Below are 13,522 nucleotides of genomic sequence, written 5' to 3' on the forward strand. Positions count from 1 at the left end.
CTTTCTCTCTCAAACTGAAATGTCTCTCATGTGGAATAAACAGAATGAATCGTTTATTTTAAAAGAAGAGAACACATACAGAGTCAGTTTGTAGACTGTAGGACTTGCATGCCTGAGGCTCCCAGCTCAATCCCCAGAGTGATGCTTTCTCTTTCCCCTCTCATATGAAAATTTATCTCAAATGAAATAAAATAAAAATAAATCTTAAAAAGGAAAATTAAGTGTAGCTTTGCACAATGTTTAGAGATTCCCCCAAAGTGTTACATATGCCAATTTTTAATCAAGTATGTTTTTAACTAAAGTGTCTTCTGTTTTCTCTTGAGAAAGAGCAGCTCTTAAAAGTTCAACTAGCTGTCAAATATTATTGAAGGAAGAGGTTTACTCTAAAATCTTTTTATTCCAGCTAAATAAAGACATATAGCTCAAGAATAAGACAGCAAGGGGTCTTAGCATTTTATACGAAATATGTAAATAAATTTTCTATTTGAATTTGACATATTTAGAGTATAAATATTTGCAATGCTAAACCATAAATAGTAGTTCATTAATTTTGTGAGGGAAGCTATCTAAATTATTAAGGTTGCATAAATTTTTAAATATAATAGCAATGCAACTATTAAAAGTAAATGAACTTATCTGACAACAGACTCTGTTATACTTTTCAAATTAAAATCATTATCATGATAAGATTTAAAGATATTATGAAACATAATGATGGACAAAACAAAGTATTATTCTCTTAAACTTTTCATTGGGTTGTTGTGAATTCATATCCACTTAAAAGCAAAGTGACTATATGTAAATGGAATAAAAGGACATAAATTATGGTGAGATCTTGTATGATACAGCAAATGCTATCAAAGGGATTCTTAAAGTTAACCTAATTGCCAAATAATTTGGTTAAAGCAATAACTATCTATTATCTTCTTAAACCCTTAGATAGCAGGAACTTTCCCCTTTCTCTATAAAGCCCATATTTCTCCCAGGCATAGAACCTCTGGGGTGGGGCTCACTTTTCTGCATGCTTCTCTCTATTCACACCAACTGATACTACATCTGCTGATCCAACCTATTCAATGCAACCAGTACCACCTTGCATGTTACACTTCCAACTGAGTCCAGAGACGTCAAGCATGGAATGTCAACCCTTCAGCTTCATTATTCTGGTGAGACCTTTCCTAGCTCATAGAAGTCCCTAACTCCATTTTGTGTGGTGCACTTCTTAACAAAACCTCGAAACCTATTATAGGTCAGGGCCCATGTGATAGGGCATATGTACATGTATCCAAATAAATCAGGGGAAAATATATACCTTAAAGCAAAACTGCACAATAGTTTGCAGTGAGCCCATAAATGAAGCAAGCAAGTAGAAAAACCTAAAAAGGCACATTAAAGTACCTAATGAAACGGTTTCTACTTAGACCTAGACACCTTCTGCACCTACTTCCTATTGCACTTCCCTCAATCACTCCAAAGCTAACCTTGTCAGACAAAGAAAGAACTACAAAAGCTGACTAAGTACAAGAGACTGGTATACTTTAATGATGACTCTTTAGTTACTACCAGGCCACCCCCTCACCTGGGGCCCTAAAAAAAATAAGGAAGCTTCCAATGGAGAGAGTGGGATACAGAACTCTGGTCGTGGGAATTGTGTGGAATTGTACCCCTCTCATCCTATGGTCTTGTTGGTCATTATTAAATCAATTAAAAAATGAAAACAAAACAAAAAAGCCTAATGAAGCCTTTGTTATTAACAAAATTCTATTTAAGATATAGAGTAACAAAATTGAAGCATGGAGGCTGAGAATAAGTGCATCTGATTGAACACATCCATAACCATACACAAGGACCAGGGTTCAAACTTCTGCTCCCCACTGCAGAGGAAAAACTTCACAAGTGGGGAAGCAAGGCTGCAAGCCTTTGTCTGTCTATCTGCCTGGCTGTCTGTCTATCTCCTCTCCTTTTAATTTCTCTCTGTCCTATCAAAAACAAACAAAGTCAATAACAAATGGGAAAAAATGGTTACTCTGAGTCCCAGATCTACTCTATTCTCATTTCACCATAATCCTCTACTTTCCTCCTATTTGCAATGAGGGCCCTATGATCACACTGGCCAGCACAGAATATATAAGACTATCTCCAACATAAATATTGTCATGCCCACAAATTCATTTAAGGCAACACAGCTGGAAGTTCTGGGGCTCTGGCCTTGGGCATCATGGAGGGGGCATTGTATTATCTATCACAATCAATGAGGCATCCTTCATCCCTGCAATAAAATTTGCTTGTTATATAAATCTTTAAATGTCACTAAGTTTGGTTCACTAGTATCTTATTGAAATTGTTCATCAGTGATAATGGGCTACAGTGTTCTTTTAGAAATTCGTAATATATAGAAGTGATAGAAGTAGAAATGAGCTCCAGATCATCATTTTCAAGTATAAACTGATAACATGAATGGACTCTATTGTTATAAATGTTCAGGAAGGGTTTTTGAAACAAAAGCAATGTGGTATAAATGGTGAAATCAGAATTTTATGCCCTGTGAACCATATTCATGTGCTAGAAGCCAATGTGTAAATACTAAAAGTAAAAGCCAAAAGTAAACTTCATCTCATGGGGGTAGTGGGTAGAGAGGGCAGAGTGAGAAAATGGAGTCTGGGAGAGGAAGCAGTTAATTATTTAGCTTCCATTACAAACAGAGAAATTGTCAAATATACTAGGCATCATAGGGAATTACTCCAGCAATCTTGAACAGAGAGAACGCAGCTCACCCTCCTCCATAAAGAGAAGTACCTAGTGCACTGGGGTCATAGGCAGACAACTGTAAAAGATGGAAAACCAGCTCTCTGAGAGGTCCTGAGATTATAAAGTTGTTCTGCAAACAGCAAGCTCTGTTTCTTGCTCTGTCAGGTCTGGTCCTGGGAGAATCAAAGTGATATATGAGTGAGTCTGAAAAAGTAGTCATCAGAAACAGTCTAAATCCTCTGAGTCTGAAGAATTTTTCAACTCATTGCTTTTGTTAAAAGATATCATGGAACAGAGTCGATTTTATGTTCCAAATTTATAGTTATAGTTAACTCCAGCATTATCATTTTGCTACAAGTGATGCAATTCATTGTTAAGTGCAAGGGAAGATTGCAGACTGCAAATAGTCTTTGGAAGAAACCTAACAGAGTAGACTGTAGGACAAACTAGCTATTCAATTATTGGTGAAAATAAACTAGGCTATCTTTGAATGTTTTACAGAATTTTGAGTCTTTACATATTTTAAAGAACAACATCTTAAAACTATTATAACTCTATAAAATTCAGAGGGGATATAATGAGTCTAAACCCTTTTTCTTTGAAGGTAAACTAGTCATCTGAGTAATTAAAGAGCATTTATAAATTTTGCATTTCTCTTTATCTTCCTTTTATTTGCCTATACCAAAATTAAGAAAATAACTGAATTATTTGGAGAAGTGAATTTTTAAAACGATGTATGGAAATATTAACAGAAAAAGTTTAAAATAAATAGGAAAGGACAATAGCTAAGGAATGGAAGTATCCCAAATACCCATCAATGGGTGACTGGGCAAGAAAATTATAGGATATATATTCAATGAAGTACTTCTTTGCAATAAAAAAGATTATACTTTGTGGTATATATACACAATGGAATACTACTCAGCTATAAAAAATGGTGACTTCACTGTTTTCAGCTAATCTTGGATGGACCTTGAAAAATTCATGTTAATTGAAATAAGTCAGAAACAGAAGGATGAATATGGGATGATTTCACTCTCAGGCAGAAGCTGAAAAACAAGATCAGAAGAGAAAACACAAGCAGAACCTGAACTGGAATTGGTGTATTGCACCAAAGTAGAAGACTCTGGGGTTGGTGCGTTGGTGCAGGGGGGGGGGGAGGGATACAGGTCCAAGAAGGATGACAGAGGACCTAGTGGGGGTTGTATTGTTATATGGAAAACTAGGAAATGTTATGCATATACAAACTATTGTATTTACTGTCGAATGTAAAACATTAATTACCCAATTAAAAAAAAGTTTAAAAAAAGATGATACTATGGTCTTTGGGACAAAATGAATCAAATGAATGGTTATTATGCTCAGTGAAATGAATAATGAGGTATAAGATAACTACAAGATAGTTGCATTCATATGCGCAATATAGGTAATTGAAATACACAAGCTTGCAAAAAATAAAAAGTAGTTAAACTCTCTCTAAGACTTTGTAAGAACTATAGTGCTTATTGGGGGAGGCAAGAACAAAACTTTGGTGGTGGAACTATATAACTGTTATTTTGTAATCTTATAAACCATCATTAACTCACTAATAAAAATAAATATATTGAAGGAGAAAAGCATTGATAAATAAACATGACTACATAGACAGTAGACAGACCATATAGATATCTTCTTGTTTTACTCCTTATCATGTAAAAATGGAACTCTTCTTGATGCAATAAAGTAAATTATTTGACATGTTCAAATGACTGAGGGAAGAAGTTTTGCCAAATATCCTTACACAAAAGTGCACAGCAATGAGTGCCCAGAATACATCATCTTCTCTCTAAGATGGGATGTCATTACTCAGTAATATGTAGTCCTGAGTTTTCTATCATGCAGGAAAGAGGAGTGATTCTCTTCTAATTTATAATCCCAAGTTTCAAAAGTTGGCATCAAAATGTTGTTTATCAGAATAATAGTTTAATTATTTTAAATTAAAATAGATTAGGAGCAAGTAAGAGTGGATATACAAACATTAAACAACAATGTTTACTTTCAAATGAAAGTATCTGATTGTCAGGATGCCCTATAAAGAATAAGAAAAATAGCACAAACTGCAAAGAAGATGAAAGCAAAGAGAACATACAAATGAGTAGAAAACTAGGAATCGAGTGGTAGCACAGCGGGTTAAGCCCAGGTGGCACAAAGCGCAAGGACCAGCATAAGGATCCAGGTTCAAGCCTCTGGCTCCCCACCTGCAGGGGAGTCGCTTCATAAATGGGAAGCAGGTCTGCAGGTGTCTATCTTTCTCTCCCCCTCTCTGTCTTCCCCTCCTCTCTCCATTTCTCTCTGTCCTATCCAACAGTGACAACAATAATAACTACAACAATAAAACAACAAGGGCAACAAAAGGGAATAAATAAATATTTTTAAAAATGAATAGAAAATACTGCTTATTCAATTTGCCTACAAAATGAATAAAATGCATAATCTTCTGCTGAATTTATTAATAAAGAAAAATATCAAAAAACACTTTAAATTATCTAAGTATAGCAACAACATCCCTTCACTTAAGAAAGATGACTTCCCCAGGAAATTTAAACTTCATGCAAACCCAATAAAAATTTCAACATGACTTTTTGTGGAATTATATCAGATTGAGGCTTTTAAAATTCATAAGAAAGAATTGGGAGAAGAAAAAAAGGGAAAAATAAAGTGAGTTAGGAGGCAGTGAGAGGGCTTAATTCAAAGATACCAATGATAACTATTAAAATATTGCTGATAAGTATTGTAGTAATTTTTTCACATAGAAAAAGAAGTCTTAATAATAAGTCAATAAACTCAAGAAACATACTATATACTATAGAAGTGGCAATGCAGATCATGAGGAGATAGGCTAGGACAACTGGTTGCCTACAGACATGAATCTGGGCATCTACCTTTCACATGCTTGCAAAATTAAATTACACATATTTTGAACAGTTAAGGTGAAACATCTTAAAATGCTTAGCAGAAAAAGGCAGACATCTTCATGAGTGTAGAATTTATAGAATAAGACCCACAGAGAAAACATAGACACATTTGTCTATCCTGACTTTATACTTACCAAAAAAATTCATAAATAAAACAAAAATAAAAGCTCTAGATATCTAGAAGTGATCTGTAATCAATGGTCAATAATAACTCCACGTCTATATGCAGAATTCTATAAATTATCAAGGGAGACAAATTCAATGCAAATGATAGAAGTGATGGATAGCATTTTATCCAAAAGAAGAAGCCAGAAGTAAATTAAAATTTAAAAAAAATGTAAAGCTCATTAATAATGGCAGAAGCACAGGAGCCTGGGTAAGCTTTGAGTCCCTGTCAGTCTGAGCTTGCAATTCTGCACCCCATAAAAATTTTGGTCCATTCTTCTAGATGGGGAACAAATATTAGAGAAAGATGACCAGATGACTCTAAACTCTAATTCCATCAAGACCCAGAGAGAGAAAAGGAACAAAAGGACATTCAAAAGTAGCAATAGCTGTAGCTGTGACTTAGAAAATAAGACCAGACCATAGACAAAATGGGCAAATATATATATATAATAGTTAACCTATATCTGTGACCTCATGAAAAGTACTGCGGTTTCCAATGGAGGGAATGGGAACACAGAACTCTGGTAGTGGAAATACTGTGGAATTATACTGCTGTTATCTCATAATTTTGTAAATCTATTAAATCACTAAAAAAAAAATAAAAATGACAGATGTGGAAACAGCCCTCAGAGAATCATCATCATATACTCACCACATCTCAAACGTTAAATCCAACCAAATACCTGGAAGGAGTGCCTAAGTACCAGCAGGATGCCTAATTCTGAAGGCATTAAATACCTTGAAGTTTAGCATATTCAGAAAAGTCAACATTGCTTGACTTTATCTAAGACCCTGAATTTATCTAATACAGAATACTCTGTATAGCCCACAGACATTCATAGTGTGGTCATGGCATCCCTGGTTATTAATGACAACAAACAAGAAGAAAAAAAAAAGCCAAATATATCTGGATAGTTGATTATTGACAAATAAACTATAGCACATTCCCATAATCAAATACCACATAACACGAAAAATCAGACCCACAGACATTATTTGTGGATCTTAAAAATGTGAAAGTAAGTAAGAATATAAATTCTAGAGACTATGACAGAATATTTCATAAAGTTTGAAATAAAAAGAGTGATTTATTTTAAGGGATCTGTCCACATGGATAGTTATTATTATTATATTTAATCAAAGGATGAAACACACTAGATTCAAGATTCTGTTATTTCTGGGCAGTTCAGAAGACAGAATACAAGAGACACATAGGCCTATAAAAACACAAATCACAATTTTTTGATTATTGATTTAAATTGTCAGTTCATGAAATATTTGTTTTACATTTTGCTTCAAAGCTAAAACTGACACTAAATGTAATTTTTAAAATCAAGAACTATATTAAAAGGTCAAAAATGAAACACTATGACATTTTAAAGATGTTTAATACAAACAGGAATCTTTCCTTTTAAGCTATACCCTCAGGTTAAACTTCTAGTCATTCTGATGGTGTGACTAAACATGATTTCCAATAGCACGTATACACAAACACACACACAGACACACACACACACACACTAAACCACTTGTAAGATTTTCCTTTCTAGCCCCTAGGAATTCACAAATGCACACACTAGGTGGACAGTGCTCAGAGTTCTCATGGTGGTCGCAGTCCACTAGGTTGCCCCAAGAGAGGGGGTCCCGTTGCAGACCTAAACTAAGCAGTCAACAGCTCTTCCTTCTTTTTTTAATTTTTTTTTTTATTTTTACATTTATTTATTTATATTCCCTTTTGTTGCCCTTGTTGTTTTTTATTGTTGTTGTAGTTATTATTGTTGTTATTATTTATGTCCTTGTTAGATAGGACAGCGAGAAATGGAGAGAGGAGGGGAAGACAGAGAGGGGGAGAGAAAGAGAGACACCTGCAGACCTGCCTCACCGCCCTACAGGTGAGGAGCAGGGGGCTCAACCGGGATCCTTACTCAGGTCCTTGCGCTTTGCGCCATGTGCACTTAACCTGCTGTGCTACCGCCCGACTCCCCGGCTCCTCCTTCTTTGCCCTACTTTAGTTCTTATGGGAAGGATAGATTTGGAACATGAATAAAACTCACTATAAATTCATGACACTGTGCCTTTTAGATACTTCCTATTAAAACAGAAGCAAACCCTTTGCAGAATCTCTTTCAGGAGAGTCTGGTGGAAGCTTCCTGAGGTGTGTAGAGCAATTCCTCTCATTCGAGTTTCCTGGTGAAGCAGAGGTTGAACTCTGAATTCTCCCTTAAAATTAAGAACTCCTGCCTATTCACTGAGATATTAGAAATGACAAGCTTAAAATATTCTATACTGTTATGACAAGGGCACCACGCTAACATCAGTGCCAGCGGAAATGCACTCTAAGTTCAGGTCTGAGTGTGAACTTTCCCTCTGAAAGCATCACAGCAGTCCATGCTAAGCAGTGTAAGCGCCTTTTTTCTGCCTTACTTTTCTACTAAGTAGATGTAATGTGAAGTCACTTACTGTGTTGCTGGAGTTCCCATTTAAATGCAAGCCACTGTCAAAGAGAGGGGATGAGGCCCCGCTGCTGTGGTCACTGGATGGTCCTGGGGACCCTGTAAACAAAAGAGATTTTGATTCCAAAAGGAGCCAACAGTACAAGTTCAGCTGTGCTTGCAAATGCCTGAAGTTCTATTAGGAAGACATGTAGGACTAAACGTTGCTTCCTCTTGAGTCAGGTACACAGCTACAATTGTATTACCATCACTGGACCTTTCACTCTGTGTGTCATGTGGTGTATCGCCCTCATCTGGCAATAAGTAAACAACACAGGAGAGGAAAGAACTTATCACCATGAAGCTGTGCTAGAGCCTGGGTAGACAGCAGCTTCCCACAATCCAGAAGCTCATCACTTACTTGCACCTGAGACTGTGAGAGTTCTTTGGGGGCACTTTCTGTATTTGTGTTCTCTTTTTCTTTTAATTATTTTTTATTGCCACCATGGTTTTAATGAAGGGTTGTTGGCACCTATACTAAAAATCTACTACTCCCAATGGTAATTTTTTCCTCTTTTATTTGATGGGAGAAATAGAAATTGAGTGGACAGTGGGAGATTTAAAAAAAACACAAAGAAAAAGAGAGATACCTGCAGAACCACTTGTGAAGCTTCCTCATGCATTTGAAGATCAGGGGCTTGAACTCAAGCCCTTGAGCAAGACAGCAAGTATATTCTACCAAGTGTTCTATAGCCCAACCCCCTCCACTTTATTGTTTATTCAGATTTCCACCAGGGTTATTGTTGGGGCTCAGTGCCAGCAGAATGAATCCACTGCTCTTGGCAGATATTTTTATAGAAATTGAGAGAGAAAGATATCTGCAGCTTTGCTTCACTACTCATAAAGCTTCTCCCCTTGCAGGAGAGGATCAGGGATTTGAACCAGGTCCTTATGCATACAGGGTGAGTCATTATCCAACTCCTTATTTGTATTTTCTAACATTAGCTTAACATCGATTACTTTTCTAAAGTTTCTTCTTGACCTTACAGTTTTAAATTTCAAGTCATTTTCTAAGAATTTTTAATCATCTTTATGTTGAATATTAAATTGAAAAAATATGAAAATAAATCAGGTTAATTTATGGAAAGCTATTAATTTAGAAAATAAATACCAGACTTTTGTCAGGGAGTGAGGCTACAATATTAAGAAGTGGTTCCAGTGTGAACTGCAAATCCAAAATGAACATATCTTGGGCTAGTCCCTGATATTTTTGAGATATGAGCTAGTTTTCCTTCCAGAACTAGAGACACTAATCTAAATGGTCTTAATTATATTACTTAGAAGAGAGACAGTCTCTTCTGTGACTCCCTGGTTCCTGACATCCTCTATAATAATCTCAGTGATAGCCTTCATGAGTCTCCTAATTTGACCTTGGCACCAGGGGAAAACAGGTATGGGAGGGGTCAGTGGGATTACAGTGTACCCAGGACAAAGAAGAGCACATGCTTTATCTCTGCTCTGCTTCTCCCAGTGGGGGAGAGAGCATGCCCCAGCATGTAATAGTCAAGGGCAGGGAAACAGAATGACCAGGGCAGTGAGTCTTCAGCATAGTTCACCTAATAGAGAATCATGCAGCACAGGGGAGAAGGGGGCAGTGTTCTGTAGACAGGGCACCAGACATGTGGCAGTGAAGATGGTGCTTCCTGCAAAAAAAGGGGTGTATCTGAGCAGAAAAGATGCCTTTCTGTTGAAAATAACACCTAGGTAAACAGGGTTCCAAGAAAGGCCATTCACCTTGCTACCCTCTGAACCCAATCAATGGTTCCAGAAAGAAGCTGCCTCCCAACAATTATCATTGAACAAGACTATATGGCCCATCATGGGTCTGTCCAGTTCAAGTATGTACACCTGACATAGCTCTATAGCCTATAGAGACACCAGTTCATTTTCCTTTACCTTGAAACCTGAAAAAACAAACAATAGGAGTCCTTCAATATCCAGTTATATGGAGAAAATTATTCCTTAAGCAGAAGGTCCAACTGGTAGGTTGAAAGATATATCTAACCTAAAAATCTATTTTCTTTGACAAAATCACAACATTTCACTTTCAGGTCCAGATTTCAGAATAATGAAAAAATAACCTGACATTACTGGGATAGACTTCCCAAATGAGCTTTCTGAACTGAAGCTGAACTGGAGTGCTTCCCTTCAGCAGAGCTCCTAAACCATCTTCATTGAGCTTTATACACAATTAGTTGTGTGGCCTGCAGATCAGATGCAGATATAGAAAGAGAGGTAAGGGCTAGCAATATCAGTATTATGGCTATAATTTATTGAAAATGAACTAGAAGCCAGTATAGTGTACCAGTTGCTTAAAATGCAAATATCTAATGTGGATATTATTTATTACAATCACCATTACATACATGAGGAAGCCTGGGGGGGCACTATGCAAGGAACCCTTTGTGATTTCAGTTTGATAACAGATGAGCACATCACATATGAGGGCTGATGGAGGAATGCAATTTTTTATATTTGAGAATGAGATTTTTACTAGAAACTAGAGCCAGCTGGGAGTGGCCAGAAGGAAATATTCAAAGTGCAGGTGCAGCCTACTCTTCCCTGAGAGATGGCATATAAAAACTTGTCCTCAAAGCACGTGGCATCATCCGAGTAATGCGGGTGCTCACATAACTACTTTCATATTAATGTCTTGACTAAGTATCCAGAGTGTGAAATATGCTAAAAAAAAAAAAGTCAGGAGAAATTCCTAGATCTTCGGACTGATGATGTGAAGTACTAGGGAGAAGAACTAGGGAGAATAAACATTTCCATGCCATTCCCATGTCTGTGAATAGCTTTAAAAAGAACGACTGCATTTCTTTCTAATCTTCTTCTTCTTCTAGCGTTTGCCCTTCTTCCGTAGCCAGTCAACAGCGTCAGGTTGAGCCTGATGTAAAGTTTCGAGACCTCCTTTGAATCTGGAGAGGTGGCAGTCGTTGACTATGTGGGTCATAGTCTGTCTGGAGCTGCAGGGGCAGTTCGGGTCGTCTCTGGCTCCCCAGCGATGGAACATAGCGGCACACCAGCCATGGCCTGTTCGATAGCGATTGAGGAGGGCCCAATCATAACGTGCTAGGTCAAAGCCGGGTTGACGCTTGCAGGGGTCTGTGATGAGGTGTTTGTTCTTTACCTCAGCTGACTGCCAGCTCTGTTTCCAAGAGTCTGGAACAGAGAAGTTCAGTGTAGGCATAGGGGACCAGATTGGGTGACGAGATGTCAAGCGTTGGACAGGGTGGGCGAAGATATCCGCGTATATTGGCAGGTCCGGTCGAGCGTAGACGTGGGAAATGAACTTAGATGATGCCGCATCCCGACGAATAGAATATCTGGAGGGGCGATGTTGCTAAGAATTGGCAGCCATGGAACCGGGGTGGAACGGATGGTTCCAGAAATTATCCTCATGGAGGAATATAATTTGGAATCGACCAAGTGGACATGGGGGCTACGGAACCATACTGGGGCACAGTATTCTGCAGTGGAATAGCATAATGCCAGAGATGATGATCGTAGTGTGGAAGCACTCGCGCCCCATGAGGAGCTGGCCAGTCTTGCAATGATGTTATTCCTCGCGCCCACCTTTGCTGCAGTTTTTATGAGACGTTTGTGAAATGACAGAGTGCGATCGAGAGTAACGCCAAGATAGACTGGCTCGGCTTCATGCCGGATTCTTGTATCGTCAAGCTGCACATTAAGCTCACGCGAGGCCGATGCATGGTGTAGATGGAAAACAGATGATACCATTTTTGCAGTGCTAGGGATTAGTCGCCATTTTTTACAGTAATCAGATATCAGAGACATGTCTTTCGTGAGTGTTTCCTCGAGGATGTCAAACTTGGATGCCTGAGTTGCACAGCAGATGTCATCGGCGTAGATGAACTTCCTTGAAGAAGTTTCTGGAAGGTCATTGATGTAAATATTAAATAGCGTAGGAGCCAGAACAGAGCCCTGGGGGAGGCCACTTGAGACAAGTCTCCATCTGCTAGACTTGTCACCCAGATGCACCAGGAATCTTCTGTTTTGGAGAAGAAACGATATAGTGTTGGCCACCCATGGAGGCAGGCATATTGAGATCTTGACTAGGAGACCTACTCTAAGGACTTCCTGGTCACAGTATAAAAAGGGGCAGACCTGGATTTGTCTTACTTGTTGTGTCTATTCTTTTCTGATGAGATGCCAAGAAAACGAGCTCTTGAACAGAACATCCTGCCAGTGAGAGTTAGGACTTTGTAAAAAAAAAAAAAAAAAAAAAAAAAAAGCAGACCCATGAGCTAAGACAGAGAGATTCTAAGAATTTGCAGAGAAGGGAATAGTGAGGTGGCTAGGAGCAGTTCAGGCATCAGCCAGTATAGATCATAACTGTAGCCTGCTGCTGGATAACCTGCCTTGAATCTCCCATCACCAGTGTCTGCTGGGGGTGACTGGGTGAAGCTGAGCTCCAGTAACTGGTTGATAGAGCTTTGTTTATTTTACCTAGAATGATCTAAGCCTCGTGCACATCCACATAATGTGAAGGGTAAATAACATCACAGACAAAGAGCATGAAAAAACGCCCAGACTTTCCTATAGATGGAAAGCTCTATGGTTCTAGTAAGTGTACTTTGCAGTCACACCAAATACTCCAAATCCTTCTTCATTCTATGTCTCTTTGTGACTGATCTGCATGCTTTCATACTCTCTTTCATACTCTCCAGGGTATTGCTGGGCTCAGTGCCTGCACCATGAATCCACCGCTCCTGGAGGCCATTTGGCCATTTTTTTCCCCTTTTGTTGTCCTTGTTGTTGTAGCCTCGTTGTGGTTATTACTATTGCCATTGTTGATGTCGTTTGTTGTTGGACAGGACAGAGAGAAATAGAGAAAGGAGGGGAAGACAGAGGTGGAGAGAAATATAGACACCTGTAGACCTGCTTCATTGCCTGTGAAGCGACTCCCCTGCAGGTGGGGAGCCGGGGGCTTTCATACTCTCTTACCACCTATAAAAAGTCCAACTACTAACTATCTACAAAATGGAGGCCCCCACAACTCTTCATATGAACTTTTCCGGCATTTAGGTTCATGATTAGTCAACGATTTTTTTGGGGGGGGCTCTATATGTTAACTATTTTTTTCAGCCACCAGGTTCCAGATGCTAACATGATGCCAAACGGACTTCCTGAGCA

At 38.3% G+C, this 13,522-nt stretch overlaps 1 protein-coding gene across 11 annotated transcripts in view; it reads right to left on the bottom strand.

Annotated features, from left to right (window-relative positions):
- SNTG2 (syntrophin gamma 2) overlaps positions 1-13,522 on the bottom strand; it is a 365,214-nt gene that overhangs the window by 161,057 nt on the left and 190,635 nt on the right. For all 11 annotated transcript variants that reach the window (XM_060187060.1, XM_060187062.1, XM_060187059.1 and 8 more), the window contains one exon: positions 8,331-8,422. In XM_060187060.1, coding sequence (XP_060043043.1) covers positions 8,331-8,422 — 92 coding nt within the window. The remainder of the gene's footprint in view (positions 1-8,330; positions 8,423-13,522) is intronic.

The sequence above is a fragment of the Erinaceus europaeus genome, chromosome 3 (assembly GCF_950295315.1).
Source record: "Erinaceus europaeus chromosome 3, mEriEur2.1, whole genome shotgun sequence".
In the NCBI taxonomy this organism is placed as follows: Eukaryota; Metazoa; Chordata; class Mammalia; order Eulipotyphla; family Erinaceidae; genus Erinaceus; species Erinaceus europaeus.